General features: G+C 51.6%; 1 protein-coding gene across 1 annotated transcript in view; it reads right to left on the bottom strand.

Moving 5' to 3' along the window:
• CHST13 (carbohydrate sulfotransferase 13) overlaps window positions 1-18,498 on the bottom strand; it is a 28,887-nt gene extending 10,389 nt beyond the window's left edge. The window contains exon 1 of the mRNA XM_084214360.1: window positions 18,356-18,498. Within this exon, the coding sequence (XP_084070486.1) occupies window positions 18,356-18,449 (94 nt within the window). The 5' untranslated portion in view covers window positions 18,450-18,498. The remainder of the gene's footprint in view (window positions 1-18,355) is intronic.
• Window positions 18,499-19,056: the final 558 nt, after the last annotated feature.

The raw sequence follows: 19,056 nt of genomic DNA, 5'->3' as shown, positions 1-19,056 counted from the left end.
GTAAATTACAGCCTGCAAGTGCCAGCAGGGCAGTGGGAGAGGTGCTTCTTTGTTCTGTAGGAAGAGTCAGTTCTCAGGGGAGAACTGAATTCCCTCTTGGAAGGGAATGCTTTCTCCCACACCAAAGAAAAAGTTCTGAAATTGAAGGTGATATTTTCGATGGATTCTGACATGAACAAAGGAAAAAGGACTGGTGACAGGAGCTGTCTGCTTGGCACACATGGCATGTGAGCAGCTGAACGGCATTCATGGGAGAAGGAAGAGTGTACAGAGGGAAACAAATAGCTGTATTCCCAGAGGGGTTAACAATGCCCAGAGCTCTACAGCGTACAAGGATGAGCACTTGGTTTAAGTCATCACTGGAAGAGTCTGAAATTAGGACCTGGATCTCTTTGTAGGCACAGCAATGAGCTTCTCCAGACCTTGCTGAGTCTTCTCCAGGACCTGCCAGGGGCAATGAGTGAGTGCTTCAGCCTCAGCAGGGATGGCTCACTCACCCCTGACCACAAAGACAGGATCCTCACTACTAAAATAATGCACCCAGAAGGATCCTGCCATAGAACTTCTGAGAGGATACTGTGACTGTGCTAGTCAAAGCCAAACCCTAGCTAAATCTGTCCAATTTTCGATTTTAACATCCAAGCAGGACAAAAAAAAAAAAAATAGAGAGAGAAAAAGAAAGAGCTTGGCAGAAGCAGTGATGGATCCAGACAGTTATTGCAGTCAGAGCTCAGTTTTCCCTCCTGGTTTGATAGCAAAGACTGAGACATGCAGCCAGACATACAGACTGCATGAGGATGGTCCAGGACATGCAGGCCAAGAAATCCCACATGGAAGCACCAGCTGAACCCCTGGGCAGTGTTCAGTGATCCATGAGAGAGCCCTGCCTGGAAGGATCAGAGCTGTAGGGTCAAACAGTGTTGTCTCCAGAAAGTTTATTTCTAGGAAACTGACTTTTATGTTTGGGCTCCTATTGGTGCAGAATGCATTTCCTTAATTTCTGCCTAAACACAAAGGCTGATTGTTGTTTGTTGTTTTGGATTTTTTTAAAAGACAGATATTTTTCAAAACTACGGCGATGTGAGATTCCAACACCAGAATCCCACAGAGAACTCCAGACTCAGCTACTGCCTTAATGTTGTGGAAGGCACTGACCTCTCTTTGATGGACAAGATGACCAAAGAAGTGCCTGCTTTCTCACATCAAACTCCTGGCTGTGAAGAACTGTGTGGCAATTCTGATGTTCACAGAGCTAAGGGAGCACCTTTGGGAATTATTCCTATTTTAATTCTTACTGAAAGGTTTTCATTTGGGAATGGGAATTTTTTGGCTCCAAAAGCAAAGCAAATTTATGGCTTCAAAGAGGCAATCAAATCTCCTTAGATTCTTGTGACTGCTCATTTTTACTGCATCTAGAAAATCAAGGATATAGACAACAGAGGCTTAATTACAAAGCTTAGGGAAAGAAATCTAATAGAACCACGATTGATTTGCTTAAATGCATCCTTCATCTTTGTGAATTCAGACACAACCACCTCTGCTGGGGAGCTGCAAGTGTAAGGAGGTGTAAGTGGCTGGGCTCATCCAGGTGTCTGCACCCAGAACACTCAGAGGGAGTGGGCAGCACCCATGCCCCATTCTGGCAGGTAACTGGCAGCAGAGCACATGCACAAGAAAGAATTGTGGGGAGAGAGAGCATGTCACTGCAATATTCAGACAAGCACAAGCAATGGCAAAAAGCAACCAGCCCTTTGGAGAACAACCACAAGAGGTGATTTCTGGTCTTTTCCCTGGGTTTCTCCTGGGCACAGCACAAGTCCCCAAAAGAGGAGAGCTCAGATATCAACCCATGACAGCCCACACCTTGCACAGCTTCCAGGTGGCAGTGAACAGATCCCTGTGGAGCAAATGCTGTACTTGACCTCTTTTGTTCACCTGGGCTGTGCCAGTGAGTGGTGAGCAGGAGTGATGGAGGGGAGCTGGCAGCAACTCGCAAACTCTGCAACTCTGATATTTACAATACAAACACGCATTTCTTGTTCCAGACCAACATCCTCTGTAGCTCAGGAAATGTCTTGTGGCCTTTCTCACCATTGCTTCTCCTTCCATGGTGCTTTTCTCCCCAGTTATGCCTCGTTCAGCCTGCTCTGCCTCATGACACTGTCCCCTTGCAGAGGCTCAGCACTGACACAGGTAACAGGCTGCCACCTCACACAGCCCCATGCAGTGTGGGCACAGGCAGACCAACACCGGCCTCCTCCAGTGTCTTCCTCACTGATGAACAAGCCAGCAATGTATAACCCAAGCTATTCCTGACAGCCTGCCCTTGGCTGTGTGGGCCAAGCCCTGGGAAGGGCTGGCTGCTCTGCATGTCTCTCTGCCGAGGTACAGGCGGCGGGGAGTCTGCTGGAGACGTCTGTCTCAGCTCACTTGCTAGGGAACAGGAATAATTCTCCATCAGACCTTCCCCTGCCAGCTCCCCTCCTGTTCCCTACAGCAGACTGACAATCTGGAGCATCCTGGGGAGCAGCAGAACCTTCCCTATGCTTGCTCCAGAACATTTTCAGACATGAGAGCAGAGCCAATGGTTGTACCCCTGCAGGGGTCCTGGAGCAGGTCCTTCCCAGATAAGCCAGCCAGGCTAATGTAGTGTATCAGGAGGGCAGGACCTCTGTGATTCTGCCTCCCTGAGCAGATCAGCAGCCAGGCACATCCCTGTGCCCTGCAAAGCCATCTCACGATTCATTCCTCCAGGTCACCAGTTGAGCCACAAGCCTCAGGCACTGGCATGGCACCAGGAAGCTCAAGTGTCCCTCTGAAACCACTGGCAAAGTGTCCTTCACCAGCACTGCACCCTGACTCTCAGGCTCAGAAATTGCCTCAACGTGCTTAGTTTTGGGCCATACCATTCTATTTTGAAGCACAGCCAGTGCCTGGGTGTTGTCAGCGTGGTTATCCCAGGCACTGGCATAACCTGGTTAAGGCAAAGGGGCTCCATTTGGTGGCTCCTGACTTAATGATATTTAATTTAGCAGAAATTAAACCAAGTGACTTGAACTTGGCTGGATCAGACAGAACTGAGTCCCAGCAACACAGGGGTGCTTGAAAGCTTAGCTCAGGCTTTTTTTCCCAGAGCTGCACATTTTCTCCCATCCCCCCTAGTCCTCTTGAAACAGCCAAACCAAGTAATTAAACCCCCCCACCTCCCCTCACACCCAGCACTTGGAAATAGAGATACACTGGGAGGAGGTTACCCACAACACTAAGGGAAAAACCACAAGGAAAGCAGCTCAGGGCCAACCTGAGCAGGGCAAGACAGGACCTGTGCATGAGAGGTTTGCACAGAGAACAGCCCACATGCACGGAGCTGCAGCAAGGGATGACAAATCTGCTCTCCCAACAGCCTGGCTGGGTGAACCCGCTCGTGTTTGCCTATGGGAGGGGGTGGGTTTGCATCTCCACAGGCACTGGGCTCACACAGAAGTGATGTTTTAGCCACAGTGATAAAGTACCATTGCAGGGCAAGATGAGGGAGAGGTGCAGCAGAGGGGTGAAGGCTGCACCATGGTCCATCATCTTCCTCTTCTCCAGTACCTGGCTATAATACATCACTTTGCTGTGGAGCCAGTGGAGGAATCCTACCAGTCTCTATCACACACACATTCCTCCCCAGAAATCTCCCCTTTTTGCACAAATGACTCTCTTGTTTTCCTGGGAGGCTACTTAAGGCAAACTCCAAGCAGTCACAGATGGCTCCTGAAGGGTGATGGGGCATCCCATCCCCAGGACTCATTTTCATCCCATGTCTCTGCTGCTGGAGCACCCCAGTAGCCCCTTCCCAGCCACAGCCCTCAGAGGAGGCTCCACAGGCACTGAACTGAGGTGACACAGGCACTTCTGAGGAGGCACAGCAGTACAAACCTCTTAGCCAAGAGGGAAAGGAGCATTTTCCAAACTCCTTCCCCCAAATGTATAAGCTCCACAGCTACCATCCCCTGGGACAAACCCTTCTGCAGCACCCCAAACCACACAATTCCTACACACACAGATGGGAAGGCATTGGGGATCCCTGGAGCTCACCATAACCAGGTGTAGATAGGCATGATGTCCAAGATTGCTTCCTCTGGGAAGGAGGTGTCAGCCCCTAAAAAGAATACCCTTGTTTTCAGCAATCCCCCCTTTGCAGCTTCTCCAGAGTGCCTGGGCTGTGTGGCACAACGGGGCAGTAATGGCAGCCAGGCTCCCTGGCACTGACAACAGCCTTCCTCCAGCCAAGAAACACTCTCCAGAGAGGGGACAGTGAGTCACTGTTTTACATGGATAACTCAATGGACTGCACTGCCTTTAGCAGGAAAAGTCATTCACTCCTCCAGGGATGTGGCTGCTGGCTGGAAGGCAGCAGCCCATGGGCAAGAGGCACAAGGGGTGTGCTGCCTTCAGAAGTGTTAATGAGGGCGTGGAAGAAGGGTCTGAGCTATTCTCTCTGGAAAGGGACGGATGGGAAGGGCCATGCAGAGGGGTGAGTACATGTCCTGCTCTCATTCCAGCCAGACACAACAGCCAGGCCTGCCAGAAGCAGCAGTGGTTGTGGTGAATGTCTGAGGGCGGAAACACACAGCCTCAAGGAACTGAGGTGGGACCAAATATCCAAGCACACCTGCCTCCACTTGTGCCCTAGATCCCTGATATCTGTGCACAGTCATCTACAGGCAGCATCCCTGTAAATAGGCTCATGGGACTGGAATGCCCCTGGCATGCTGCAGTGGGGGATGGAGAGGCAGCAGAGCTGCATCACCTCTCTGTCTGGTATTGGGGCACTTGTCCCAGCCACACAGTGCAGATTACTCACAGCACAGACTCTCACACAGAAATCTGAGGGCTGACAGGCATAGGGACAGCACAGAAGTCCCAGGCACATTAAACTAAACAAAAAACTCACATGGCTTCCATCCTGCAAAGAGGATGCTCCCTGCTCCCTCAGTCTGGGGTTGCAGTGACCCATGCTCATGACTGTCACCTACCCACAAGCACTTCCACACTCAGTGACTCATGCCAGATGCAATAAATCCACAGACAGCAAACACGGGGCAGGGGCCAGCAGCATAAGGTGCCACTGGCACCAAGTGCCACCAGACTCCGGGTTTCTCCATCTGGATCCGGTTCAAGACAGGCACATTGACTTTGATCAGAAAATGCCTCAGCCCAGCCTCTCAAGTGCCGTGGCAACCTTTGTGGGGCAGGCAGCGTCCCTGAGCCAAGAAGGGCGCGGACACCTCCTGAGCGGGCGCTGCAGCTGACCTGACCCCTCCCAGCCACGGGCTCCTCACGGCTGTCCCCTTTGCCACCAAAGGCCAGGATCTTCTCTTTTAGCCTGAACACGTCCCAGCCAGGCTTCTTGCCAGGAGTCACACCTGCACAGAGCCTTCTGACAGGTCACACACGGGGCTGGCACCGCCATCACTACTGAAACATGATAACTAAAGCTTATTTCACATCACCACTCCTTCCTCCACTGAGAGGATCCAGAAATTGCCTCTCCAAGGGGCAATTTCTCCATTCCACTCCCCAGGATCTGCTGTGCCTTTGGCACAGTTCATGGCTGGAAACAAGACTCTGCCACAGCACAGCCTGCGTGTCCCACTCAGCACCACGTGGGATGTGGGATGGGAGGGAGGGAGGCAGCGCTCCAATGTTCAGAGCTACTTGGGTTTTGCTCCAAACCACAAAAAAAGAGAGATCTCTGCTGAAAGAGCTCCAAAGAAACACAGCAAGCACTGCTGACAGTGTAATCTCCACTGTCCATTTCTATTAATGCTCTTACAGGTTTAGCAGAAACTGGAAAGCTTGGAGCTGACTTTTCACTGCTCAAGGCATGCAAGAACTCCCAGATGAGCAAAGCCAGCATGACCCTGCGTGCAGCCCCCATCAGTGAGTGCCCTTTGGAGGGGCATTTGCCTGGCAAAAGAGACAATGGATTGTGTGTGTTTTGCTCCTCGTGCCTGGCTGACAAACCCAGCCCAGAGAGCTCCACATTTGCCGTGCACACTCAGCACTCTGCAGCTAAGCCAGGCGGAGGGACGATCCAGCACCGAGGGGTTTGCAGCCAGCTCTGTCCCTCTGCCTTCCATCTGCCGAACACAAAGCTCAGGCAGCAGCCACGGAGGTGGCTCTGGGGTTTGAGAGGGTGTCATCTGATGGGTGTTTTTTTAAGCTGCTACAAAAAGAACATTAAACTCCTGACGTGAGATGGGGTCAGAACATCCTGCACTAGTTTAGATTCCTACTGCGTGTCACACACATTGGGCAGGACAATAATTATCTTTCTAACTTTACTTTTTTGCCTTTCCTTTTTTATTTTTTTTTCCCCTAACAGGATGCTTCTCAGCTTTTAACTGCCTGGAAGAGACCTCTAAAATCTGAAATCCCTGGTCTGTCCAGGCTTCAGCCAGATGCCTACGGTTAAGAGAGTGCTGGCTGTACCCAAGCCAGTGCAGGGACTGGCTGCTACTCGTTCCAGAAGTGACTGTGATTCAGAGATCTGGCTTCTGGACATGCTTTAAAACCACTTGTGCCTTACTCTTGATGCTCAAGATCCTGGAAAGTTTACTTAGGAAGAAGTTATTGCCATTGCCATTGCCATTAGGAAGATATTAAAATTACATGAAGAGCCTCCTTGTTTTCTATAAAGCTCTTTCCTCTTTTGGCTCCCACTTTCTTGCCCAGCTTACTTTGCCTTTATGTTCCTAAAGATAATTTTTCTTCATTTCTCACTGATGACACCTCTTGGACTATCACAGTGCCACCAGCCATACCCAGGCTCAGGGGCTGGCACAGCTGGGCCTTGGCTGTGTGGCTCACTCCTCCCCAGAGGCTCAGGCTCTTTTTTTCAAGAAAGGCCCTCTTATTCCCATTTAGTCAAGTTGAGTCAAGGAAAAGCCAGGGAAACTCTAATCAAGTGATGGAAAATGATGATAGTTATAGGGTTAGCTCACAATAAATCACGCAGAAAGGGGAAGAAGGAATCCAGCTGCTTCAAGGAGCTTGCCAAATGCCCCAGCATCGTCCGTGGGGATCATATTAGGAACAGAGCCAATGGCAGCTGGCCTGGACACTCTGCCCCATTCAGTGCAGGGGATCTTCCTAAACCTTCATGTCTCCTCAGCAGCAGGAGGCTCTGCTCACCTGGTACCAGCCTGAGGCAGATGCCAGGAAGGTTTTATAGAAAGATCACAGGCATTGTAGCTGGAGGGATGTATTTTGTTGGTGCAGGGTCCCCAGGTCTCTACTGTCACAAGGACTGCAATTAAGATCTTTATAGGAAACAGAAAATTAACAATATCAAGCAGGAACACAGCCTCTGTGAGCAAATAAAGTATTTGTGTGTAAGCACCATGCAATCTTCTGTTTCCAAATGGTTAATTCCTCCCATAAGCCAAGCTAGAAGCTTTCCAAGAGCAATTTCTCTTCCCCATTACGCCTGTCATTCTCCTGGCCCCAGCTGGCTGCTTGCATTTATAATTCAAGCCTGAACTGCCAGCATTTCCATTCCTTGTCAATAAACTCCTCCTCTGCAGCCTGCTGCCCGAAGGAACTGCAGAAGAAGGGCTTGCACCAGCAAACAGCTCTTCGTCAGGATGGGCAGGGGCTGATTTTCCCTGGGCAAGGCTGCACCAGAGACCCACCTCTCCCTAAAACCCTGCTGGTGTGGTGTCCCTACCTCTGCAGGCCCCCTTCTCTGGGCAGGCTGGGGCAGCCCACAGCTGCTCACACAGCACCACAGGCTGCCAAGCCAAGGGACCATCTGCAGCAGCCTCTGCCTCCTGCTCAGCTGCTGGGGCCACGGCAGGCCAGCGTGCAGGGGACCAGGCTGGGCTTGCTCAAAACCTGCCTGCACTCAGCTCTGGTCTGGGCAGATGGTGCTCGTGCCCTCTGCACACAGGCCACCTGCACAGGTACAGCAATGTCAGATAGCTCAGCTTGCCTGCTGAACACGTCTCAAGCCATCTTCTCAGCTCTGTGCATCTGGGATTGATGAAAGCCTCAACAAGCTGATCTGAGAAAAAACGCCCACTCAGCAAACTCTTCCCAGGGCAGCACCTCCCTGGCTTTGCTGCATGGCTCTCATCCCTCTGCTCCCAGCAGAGTCAGCTGAGGGCTGTGTCCTGCCTTTCTACATGACACAGGTCATGAGCTGTCTCAAGATACACAACAAGAGGCTTTACAAAGAGTTAAAGAGATGCATGAGCTCACAGAGGAGGAGAGGAGTGAATTACAGCTGGAGACTTGGGAGAACCATCTCTGAGAACCATCTCCAGCACATACAGCCCCTCGTGCCTCCTCCTGCTGCATTTAGTAATGACCACTGCCTGAGGCCTCCAAAGAGCCCTGTCTCCCCAGCCAGCATGCTCAGCAGAGGACACCAACACCAGTGCCACCACAGCTCTGGGGCAGATCACTGTTAGCTGCTTTTCTGAGTGGCTGTGGGATTTAACCCTTCCTGAGAGTGGCTGCTGGCTCTGGAGACATCCCTTTCCTTTTCACAGGGAGTGAGCAAGCTGTGATGGGGACCTCAGGAAGAAGGGAACTTGGAGGCTTGTTCCTACACCACCCAGCAGCAGCTGTGGGTTACTGAAGCAAAACTCCACCAGCATCAATTCAGCCTTTTTTGGGTCTCACAGTGCCTGTGTCTGCTGATCCTATTAAGCTAAAGGGAAATCAATCTCCCTGATACTGCCAGGAGTAAACTTGGAAGAGACCCAGCTGTGAATATGCTACCCCTGCACCCTTGCCAAAAGGAAGGGCCTGGCTCTGTAGATATGTGCAGGACTGAACTCGCTGCCTCCTCCTGCCATGGGGAGATCTGCCTGTGCAGAGGCTCCCGTGGCAGGCAGAGTCCCAGTCTGCAGGGAACACAGTACTAATGGGGTGGGGAGCTGCTGAGGAGCTTCTGACCTCCAAGCTAGTTTGTGCTGATTTCTCAGGTCCCTGCTTTGAAGAAAGCCCTCCAGAACAGGCAAGGCAGCCCCAGGGACACCCACACTCAGCAGCTCTGAACAAACATCACCTTTGAACCTCACGTCGATATTACCCATCTTCCTGCCAGGTCAGTGAAGCAACATCTGGCCAGAGAGCAGGCTTGGGTTGGGTTCCACATGAGCAGTGAGGCTGCAGACTCACAGGGAGAGAGAGCCCTGCAAGGGATGGCTCCAACCTGCTGCTGCTCCCTCCCTGGAAGAGCTGGGAAAGCAGCCAGGAGATGGAGGGCCATAAATCAAGTGGCATTTACATGGAGGAGGAAAAGCTGTGAGCCTGTTGCGACTGGAGGCCAGGACTCATGGCTTCAGAATCCCTCTGTACCACAGGTGACAAGCTGATGGGAAGGGCCCTGTGCACTGCTGTGAAGATCCAAAACTTTAATGGAACATCTCCTTGCATGAGTACCATGGGTAGAGATGCCAGCACCTGCCCATCTGCCATGGCCAGGCTGGAGGCTTCCTCATCTGTCACTCCAGCCACTGCAGAGGCAGCAACACCTCCAGAGACATTCTCTGGGGAGAAAACAGCTTCAAGTCCAGCTGGATGCTGCTCTGAAGGAGTCTATGACAATTAAGTCCAATTGTGGAAAAGCTGGGTCTCACTAGAATCAGGCGCTTCCTCAGCACAGCAGGTCTCACTCCTGTGCTCAGCAGGTTTGTGTACGCAGCCCTGTGACAGACTCACACCACCACACACAAGCCTGGGGCACTGTGGTTTGCAGCATCTCACAGCTGCCAAAACAGCTTCACAGTGTCACACCACCCTGAGGGCTCAGTGACCAGGGCAGCAGCACTGCTGGGAGCACTGAACACCTCTGCCATTCCTTTCTCCAATGTATCAGGATCACTGGTAAGGTGAAGGGGAGGTGGGACACACCAAGAGACAGGGAGGCAAGCAGGACCCCAAAGAGGCAGGCCAGGGCTGCTGACAGGGCTGGGGGTGGCTGGTGCTTGGGGAGTCCTGCTGTAGGTCAGGAAGCTCTCATCACAGCACAGGGAAGGACCTGAGGTGGCACAGGACAGCACGTTCAGGTGGGACAGAAAAATCAGCAGACACGGAATCCACTCACACCCTCAAAACCAGGTTCTGAACCAGTTTCAACACCCAAAGTGTTGATTCTCCTCTCAGCAGAGCTGCCAGAGGATGTGGCTCGTGTGGCCAGGCTTTCCTGCACCGGCAGACAGTGACAAGCCACCTCAGCTGAGGATGTAGCTGCAGAACCCAAGGGTGGTGGAGCTGCTACAGTACTCACCAAAGAGGAGAAACCCTGCTTCCTTCTCCCAGGAAAGACCAACTCCAAGCCCTTCCCAGCCAAATTCCCATCAGTCTGCCTGCACATAAATTTACAACTATTTATTTAGTCAAAGCTCATCCAAATATTAAGAGCTCAGGGGCACTGTGGGAAAACAGGAGCAGGCAGAGCAGGCAGCCTGCTCCTCCAACAAGCTGCAGGAATTCCCCACTGGCTGGTTTCAGGCTGGACAACTCCATGCCCTGAAGCTAAATGTGCTCAGTGCCAGCAAGCTAAGGGAGTGGACTTGTGCAAGGATCTCTGAGGCAAGGATCACCAAGCCCAGAAACAAACCTGAGGCAGATCCTTGCCTCTGAGACTTCCAACAGTGGGAGGTGGAAAAGGTTACAATGCAGGGACCTTCAAAAAGCCTACAGACCCCAGACATCCCATTAAGGGCTGCTGCAAAGGGTCTGGGAAAAAATGAAACTTGCTCAATAGCATTCAAAAGAAATGCTGGAAGAGAGCTCAGCTGCCCTCTCACTTGCCCTCTCCCTGTCCAGCAGAAGACAGCATAAAGACGTCCCCACATCAAGACCTGGCAGGTCACGAGGACAGCACCAGGTCCAAGATGGAGCTCCAGTGTCTGACTGTGGCCCTGATCCCACGTGGTGCCCTCACACAGCCTTTCATCAGCGTTTCAGACTGAAAACCCTTACCTCAGGCAGCTGCCCAGGGTGAGTCACAGCAAGTGTGGGGCTGATTCAGAGACCAATTTGCCAAAGGCAGGGGTGCGTGTGTTTGCTTTTTGCAATCACTGTCCTGTCTGAGGGGCTCAGACTGAAAACTCACTCAGGGCACTGCTGATCTCTGACAGATACAGCCCACCAAGAGGGGAGCAGAGATTTGTGGCTGTCAAGTGGTGGGGTGACAGTTCAGGATGTCAGCCACTGCAGGTTCCTCTGGTACTGGGTGTCCTGGTCTTGCTCAGCTCCCTGCAGAGGGGAAGTGGCACTGCTGGCTGCCAGAACCAGCCCTGCTGCCTCCTGCAGTGCCTGCAGAGTGCCAGTGCCTGGCTGGTGCTGCTGCACCCAGCACACCCCAGCTCCGGACAGGACGGGCCTGGCAGGGGCAATGTTGGTGTCATTTGTGTCCAGGACCCAAGGCACACAGAGCCATGTCTCACCCTGTGTCCTCTGGCTCCCCTTCCCCTCCCTGTCCCCACGAGGGACACACTGGGTGTCCCTCAGAGCATCATGCTCTCCCTCCAACACAATCAATGAAGCATCACCTCTGCTGCCCAGCTCATTGAACTGCAACAGAAACAAAACCAGCCCCATGGCCCAGCGCTGTCTCCTACACTGGGTGCTCTCCTGGGAAGGACAGGCAGGAAGGCTTCACCCAAGCAGCGGCCACCCAGCTCCTGGGGATCCAGAGAAGCTCCTTCTTCTCACCTCTGCCCAGGCAGGCCTTTGACTTAGACTGAAATTTCTGGAAAATGAAGAACAGAGCAAGAAGAGACATTTGGGGGTTGAGCCTGATTTATCAGAACTCTACAACTGACTTTAATGGGTAATTTACTAGAATGACATGAGATACAAACCTGCAACAGCAAAAACTGGCATAGTTGGAATAAAACACAACAACCAGCCATGAAGCAAGGATCCCAGCATCTGGAAACGAGCATCAGGGATGGGGGACAACCTCACAGGGTAGCAGCATACACAGGGGACATTTAGCAATATCTCCTACCATCCAGCCTTGCTGGGAGCATTTTACTGCCAAGGGGGGAGTTCCATTTGAAAAAGGGAAAAATTAAAATATCTATGTGAATCAGTGGGGAAATTTCAGAGAGCTTATGGTTGAACACAGACCTGTCCCACAGCTGCAGGTCAAGACAGGAGACAGAGACCAGTTTACAGCACTGCAAGCTCTGCAGGTACAGGTACATGTATGGGAGAGAACAGACTGGTCTAAACTGGGCAGCAGAGCCTGGGAATGTGGGGTTCAACTCCCCATTGACAGCAATGACTCCCCTCCATCCATGACAAATTTTTCTGGGGGGAACATGTACCTCCATCTCCTAGGGTAGGCCCATTTGTCCCTGTTTTCACTCTCAATGCAAACTGTGCTGTGCAGGCAGGACCAAGGCACAATGGTGTTAAACCCAGGACTTTCTGGCCACCAGAGCTACTCTGTGAGATGTTTCCCCCTTGGCTGACTGCTAGTAGTCCTTAACTGCCTTTGAACATGGAAAGTTTTGGGCTTTTGCCCAGCTGTGCCTCAAAGGCTCAAAGTTAAACATCCCCCTTGGCCCCTCAGAGGTATTTGGGGAGTTAAGCTCTTCCTTGGGTACTCAGCTCCAAGGGGCAGTACTGGGAGTTAAGTGCCTAATGCCTTTGTAGCTCCTTGGCTTCTGATACAGGGTCCTGGGAAAGACAGCTGTGTTTGAAATGGAATTAAGATGGAGGGTTTGTCTTGCTCTCTGTTCAGATGCTTGCAGGGACCAAGGACCAAGAAATAAACCCAGAGTATAAAAAATCCCAACACAGGCAAAGTCCTCCTGGTGCCGTTTTTGTTGAGTTCTTACTGCAGCACACTGGAGTTTTGTGTGTGGGGACAAACTGCAGGTGCATGGTGCTGCCAGAGAGGAAGAGCCAGGCTGAGATGCCAGAGGAATGTGGGGCCAGGAGAGGCTGGATCCAGCCAGCAGAGCCACCAGGACATGAATCTCTCCTGCAGGGACAGAGTTAACTCTGGGTGTGCTAAGCCCACTCCTTTCCCCTCCAAAACCTCTTGCATGTATCAGAGATTCTCAGGAAACTGTATAAAGCCAAGAAGGACTAGAGAAAGCATTCCTCATGAAAAGCCTGGTCCTCAGGAGCAGATGGGCTTCATTACTGCCCTGCTCTCAGCACCGGACTGCGGGGATTCTGCTGCCCCGACAGGTCACGGATGGAGTGCTTCATGTCTTTTCCAAAACCAGCAGATCTCAGGGCATCCAGCCTCTGTTTGCCAACATCCTGGCTGACAAATGTCACTGTACTTCGAGTACTGGCTCCTCAAAAGGAAGGGGCTGCATCCTGGGCATCACGATACTATGACTGGGAAAATGAGCTGGGCAAAACTGCCCCATGAAGAAATGAAATGAAATGAAATTGAAATGAAATGAAATTGAAATATGAAATGAAATTGAAATGAAATTGAAATGAAATTGAAATGAAGAAAGAGAAAGAGAAAGAGAAAGAGAAGAGAAGAGAAGAGAAGAGAAGAGAAGAGAAGAGAAGAGAAGAGAAGAGAAGAGAAGAGAAGAGAAGAGAAGAGAAGAGAAGAGAGAAAAGGAAAAGAAAAGAAAAGAAAAGAAAAGAAAAGAAAAGAAAAGAAAAGAAAAGAAAAGAAAAGAAAAGAAAAGAAAAGAAAAGAAAAGAAAAGAAAAGAAAAGAAAAGAAAAGAAAAGAAAAGAAAAGAAAAGAAAAGAAAAGAAAAAAGAAAAGAAAAGGTCAACACCATCTGAGGGTGGCTAGATTTGTCATCCCTGCCTGTGCTGCAGCCTTAGCCAGGGTGAAAGCAGCATCTCCCTGGTTATCTGGAAGGCTGAGGACATGTGTCAGCCAGCTGCAGGCACGACCCAGGCTCAGAGCATTCGCTGGCCAAACCCTGCACAGGTCCCAAGGCAGTGGCTGAATTTCAGCCTCCAAATACCTTTAAACAATAGGGAGGAACTGAGGGCTAAAATAGGCTCTTTCCTGTTCTGAAAAAAGAAATCCCTGGTTTTCAAAGGTCTGCTACTATTGAAGTGTGTATTTATCCCCATTCACGCCCAGTCTAGGTGCAGTTGTAGGGTCAGGGACTAGAGCTCTGTGGGTCCAATCACTTACCAACTCTATCATCTCTGTAATAATTTGTATCCCTCTGAAGGGACCAATCTTTAGGCATAGAGATGGAGCTGACTGAGATCAATAAATCTGGAACAATGAGAAGTAAGAGTTTTTCCAAGATCTGCTGGTCCTGAGGGGTGTTGAGCTGGGCAATTGAAACCACCTGAGAACTGGCAGAGAGTGGTGGCAGTGGTGTCTTCCATATCCACCCTGGCACATCAGAGGGCTAACAAACACACAAAGATGGTGAAGCAGTTTCCTACCTGTGATATCTGCTCCATGTGTTGAGGTGGCTTTGGCATTGCTGCTCATCCTCCTGCCACACCCCAACCCTTCTCTCTCAGGCTGGTGAAGGGGCTGGAGAAGGCTTTGCTCTATCAGAGCACAGAGGAGATCCAACTGGTTGATACAGGAGAAGATAAGGATGGAGAGAGGGCTCTCACTGCTTTCTCACTTGGAAAGCTTTCTGGAATAGGATCACAGCCCTGGCACTTCTGGTACCTCTCGTTGTGAAAGAGTCAGACCAAAGGCTGAGTACATCTCACCTGCAAGGCCCCGTGAGGTCCAACAGCTCGTGCTGGCAGCAGGTTGTGAAACAACCTGGGGAGTGCAGAAGCCAGCACTGAGCAAGTGCTGCTAAAAAGACCTAAGAAACAACAGCTGGATGCTGCAAATGGACAGAACCAGAGCAGAAATAAAAGAGGACTTTGAGATTGAGAGCTTTTCCTTCTTTCTTGTTGGAGAAAATCTGCCAGCTCTCCAGATGTCAGTACAGTCTGCCTACTCACAGTTGCGTCAAAGACATACCATTGGGGTGGCCCCATGGTACTGCCCTGCAGAAACCTCAGAGGCCTTAGGACCTCCCTCTACTTCCCTCACATGTTCCCCTTCCCTCTATCCCTCATCTGTACTACCAGAGCAATCCCACCTCCCCCACTCTTGCTAAAATCAGTGTGGTCCCCCTGAGGACAGCAGTGACCAAAGCTCTGATGCAGACAAGGAATGGCAGCCTCCAGTATCTCCTGCTGTGCCAGCCTAGATGTGCTGCCAGCAGAGTGAGATGAAATACCAGCCTGGGAGCCCTGCTGTGCATTCTCACCTCCGTGCAGAAAATGTACAGCGTGCACAAGTCAGCACAGCTAACCGTGCTGCTCCTGCCAGGAACAGCAGAGGAACATCAGCTCAGACAAGGGATAGCAATCATGCCAAGGCCAGACAGGATCTCCTGGATGGCTGTGGGGTGACACCAGTACGGCCAAGGACTCCTGGTGGCTCTCATTGCCCCCTGAACCCAGCTGAGATGGCCTGAGGCTTGCCTGGGAGATGAGCACACTTGCCCACACCACCAGCCCAGGTGCAGGAGGTGCTGAAAGGTGACTGCTCCAGGTAAACCCCAGAACTACCCACTGTGGCATGGCGTGGAGGGTCCAGGGCCAGTGTGCTCAGCACCACCTCAACACCTTCCTGTAATGCCCATGTCCTGCCCTTGGCCATGTAGCTACGAGCCTGGAGCCACAGATGATGGCCAGCAGGACAGACAGGTCAGCAACGACTTGAAGCAAGCAGGGCACAGTCCATGGCACAGCTCCACGCCAGGGCCAGGGGAGTGAGGGGCTACAGACGCCGTGTCCGCTCACCAGCACAGCCAGCAGGAAGGAAAGGCAACAAAAACCACCAGGGCCACAAAGTCAGGGCACACTCAGGCACACAAGGCCACCTCCCTCTGGAGCACCAAGACCTGTCCCACCCCTCTGGCAAACACACTGAGCCCATTCCTGCCTCCAGAGGTACAACAGGGAATTCTGCCACTGCCTGCCGTACACACTAACTCAGCCCACCACCAAAAGAACCAACTCAGCGGCATTCAGGAGCAGAGTTATTTCAGCACAGGCTGGTGTGTGGGTGTTCCTGAGGCAGAACAAGAAAGCCTTATTCCAGCCCAGCCATGGAGCTCAGCACAAACCACTCCGTGCACAACTGTCCGGATGGAGCTGTAAGGGGGCAACGCAACCAGAGGGGATAATTCCTGCCCCCTGAGCTGAGTGAGCCCTGAGCACTCTCCAGCTTAAAGGGTTCTGGTTGTACCATCATTCTCTCCATTCCTTGTCCTGGTCACAGGGAGGTTTGGTCTCTATGTGCCATTAGCAAGGATTAATTCAGCATATTCCATGTAATGGACTGTGGGTGGCCCAGGGAAGGCAACCTGCTCAATCCTTCTAATGATGGAGAAAGGATCTGACTGCTCCTGGGGGAACTCATAACATTGCTTCCTTTTTTTTCCTAGCATTTTTCTTCGTTATTATATAAAATCCAAATGACACCAGACGACCAGAACTCCAAATAACCCCCAGGCAGACATCATTTTAAAGATGACATTTTTATTTGCAAATTGTTTACCTATTATTGTAACTTATAACTTCTTAAATTCAAGCAATTGGCCTCAGTTTGTTTTCCTTTGGGATAAGAAATGAAGCAATCTTTAGCTTACTTCTTTTCTGTATATGGTAATGACCTTTCCTCTGCTAGTGTTTCTCACTGATTTGAAGAGGAAAGGAAAAACTGTAACCTGAAAAATAATAAGGGAAAGAAATGGCACAAAAATGAAGGCTGGACCCAGGGAGACAACTGTGGCTAGAAAATAAGCTGGTGTTAGAGAACATGAATATTGCTTTAACTCACCTCTTTATTGAACCTAAAGGGGAAATCTGCAGAGGCATCCACATCCTCTCAAATGGGTTCCCACAGAGTGACAAACATTACTTGGTTCCAGGAGTCGGAGATCCCTACCTCAGAAAAACTTTTGAAAACCACACTTGCCCCACGTGAAAGAATAGATCTGCAGGGCATTGCATTAGCATTCCAGACCCAAATGCCTTCCAGTGCCTCATGAGACACCACCACCATTACCATCATATGGTTTGCTCTGACCTCACAGGAACCCTGTGTGAAACTGGGTTGAGATCAGGTGAGGAATTAAAGTCAACTAAGCACAGAAAGTTCTGCTGACTCAGACCAGCAGAATCTCTTTTTTGAAAACCAGAGCCCTGAAAAGAGATATGATTTCCAGTCAGATGCTAGAAAGCATATCCAGTGTAAAACACAATCATCTCTTCATTAGCACCCCTGGAGATTAAAGCTGATTCAGTGCTGCACTTATTACTGAGCAGCCCCAATACTAAAATATGATGCATAAACAATTTCCTTAAGAAAAGAAAAAGTTACTAAGGAATACAATACTGATTATGGTCTTCTGGGATTTCTGAATTCATCTGACAAGCTTCACATGCTCATCTAGAAATAACAAATGCTTGCTTGACACCCAACTCCTTTTCAATCTTACTCAGCCAACAAGTTATGCCTTTTTTATTTTTTAGGAAAAAAACACATTAAAGTGATGGAGCAACCCCTAAAAAAGGAAAATCACATTTCATTTAGTCTATACTGATAAAATTCCATTAACGTTTCAGTCAAGTCAGTCTTCTGAATTTTAAGATGTAACTCTAAAGGCCCCATTGATTGATTGCTGCTGTACTCAGAAAACATTAGTACATTGTTAAAGCGGCAGCAATTACCCAAAAACATCTCGTAGGAAAGAGGAACTAATTTCCCCAAAGGAGCAGAAAAGGCAGGGAAATAAATTATCCCCCCAGTACAAAACGGTTCAGATTTTAGTTCAGAATTCTTTCCCAACTTGCGAGAAATTTCTAAGAGCACACACACACGAGAGAAGTCCCTCGAGCCATTCAAAGTCTCCGGGGCACTTTAGTGACCGCGGCTATGAACGGGCACTGGCGGGACCGAGCAGCTCCCCGCTCCCGTCCCGGCCCCGCTCAGCCTCGGGAGGGCTGCACACCGCTGCACACAGCTCTGTGACCGCACAGAGCTCACCAGGGCTGCGTGCCCCGCAGGGACGGCGAGCAGGACGGCGACCCGAGCGAAGGTGCCGCAGGCAAGGAGACACGGCTGTCAGTCACTGCGGAGCGGCGGCGCCGGGACGGGAGCGCCGCTCACACCGCGGCGAAGTTGGATGGGCTCAGCCGAGCGATGGGCAACGCCGGCGACTTCCCCGGCGGACACAACTTCAGCTCGCCGGGGACCGGCCGACACCCGAGGGGCTCCAGGAGCAGCGAAGGGCTGCCCGCCGCGCTCCGCTCCCCTCTCCGCCCGCCCGCCGGGGGACCCTCCTGGAGCGCGGCGCCCGCGGACCCACCTGGGCTGAGGCTGCTCTGGAAGTAGAAGAGGACGAGCAGGAGCGAGCCGAGGCCGGCGGCCAGCGCCAGGCGCGGCGCCCGGCTCCGCCGCATCCTCGGCCGCGGCTGGCGGCGCAGCGCAGCGCCCGCGGCCCCGGCCCCGGCCCGCCGAGCCCCGCCGGGCGCCGCCGCCGCCCCGCCCCGCGCCCGCGGCCCCGCGCCCGCCCGCAGGAAGTGACACGGGGCGGCTCAGCCGCCGCCACGGGAACTTCGCCCCCCGAGAGCCCCGCGGCGCCGGCAGCCGCTCGGCCCGGCCGCGGGGGCGGGGGCCGGGGGGGTTTCCTCTCCCGGTGCCGTGTCCGCGCCCTGCCGGCGCTCGGCAGTGCGCACTTCCCTGCCCGGCTCCCGTCGCGGCTCTAGGACTCCCCGAGGGGAAAAGGGAGTCGCTGATGTGGTGGCAGGGTCGGGAGTTTCCTGGTGACTTTCCTCTGCACGGTCAGTACTTCGGAAGCATCACAAAGTTTCGTGACCTTAAAATACACGTGGCCTTAAAATACACCTCTTCTCTTTTTTTTCTTTTTTTTTTTTTAATATTCTTTTGGCTACCCTCGGCCCTGCAGTCTTTTACTGAAAGCAATAATGCTTCTGACTAATTCCACCTCAAGCAATAAATTTCTGTAGAAGGAGGACACATTTTTCTATGGTTCTCGGCATGCTTTTG

This window comes from Fringilla coelebs (assembly GCF_963513975.1).
Source record: "Fringilla coelebs genome assembly, chromosome: 13".
NCBI lineage: Eukaryota > Metazoa > Chordata > Aves > Passeriformes > Fringillidae > Fringilla > Fringilla coelebs.
This window is presented reverse-complemented; position numbering and strand designations above follow the sequence as displayed.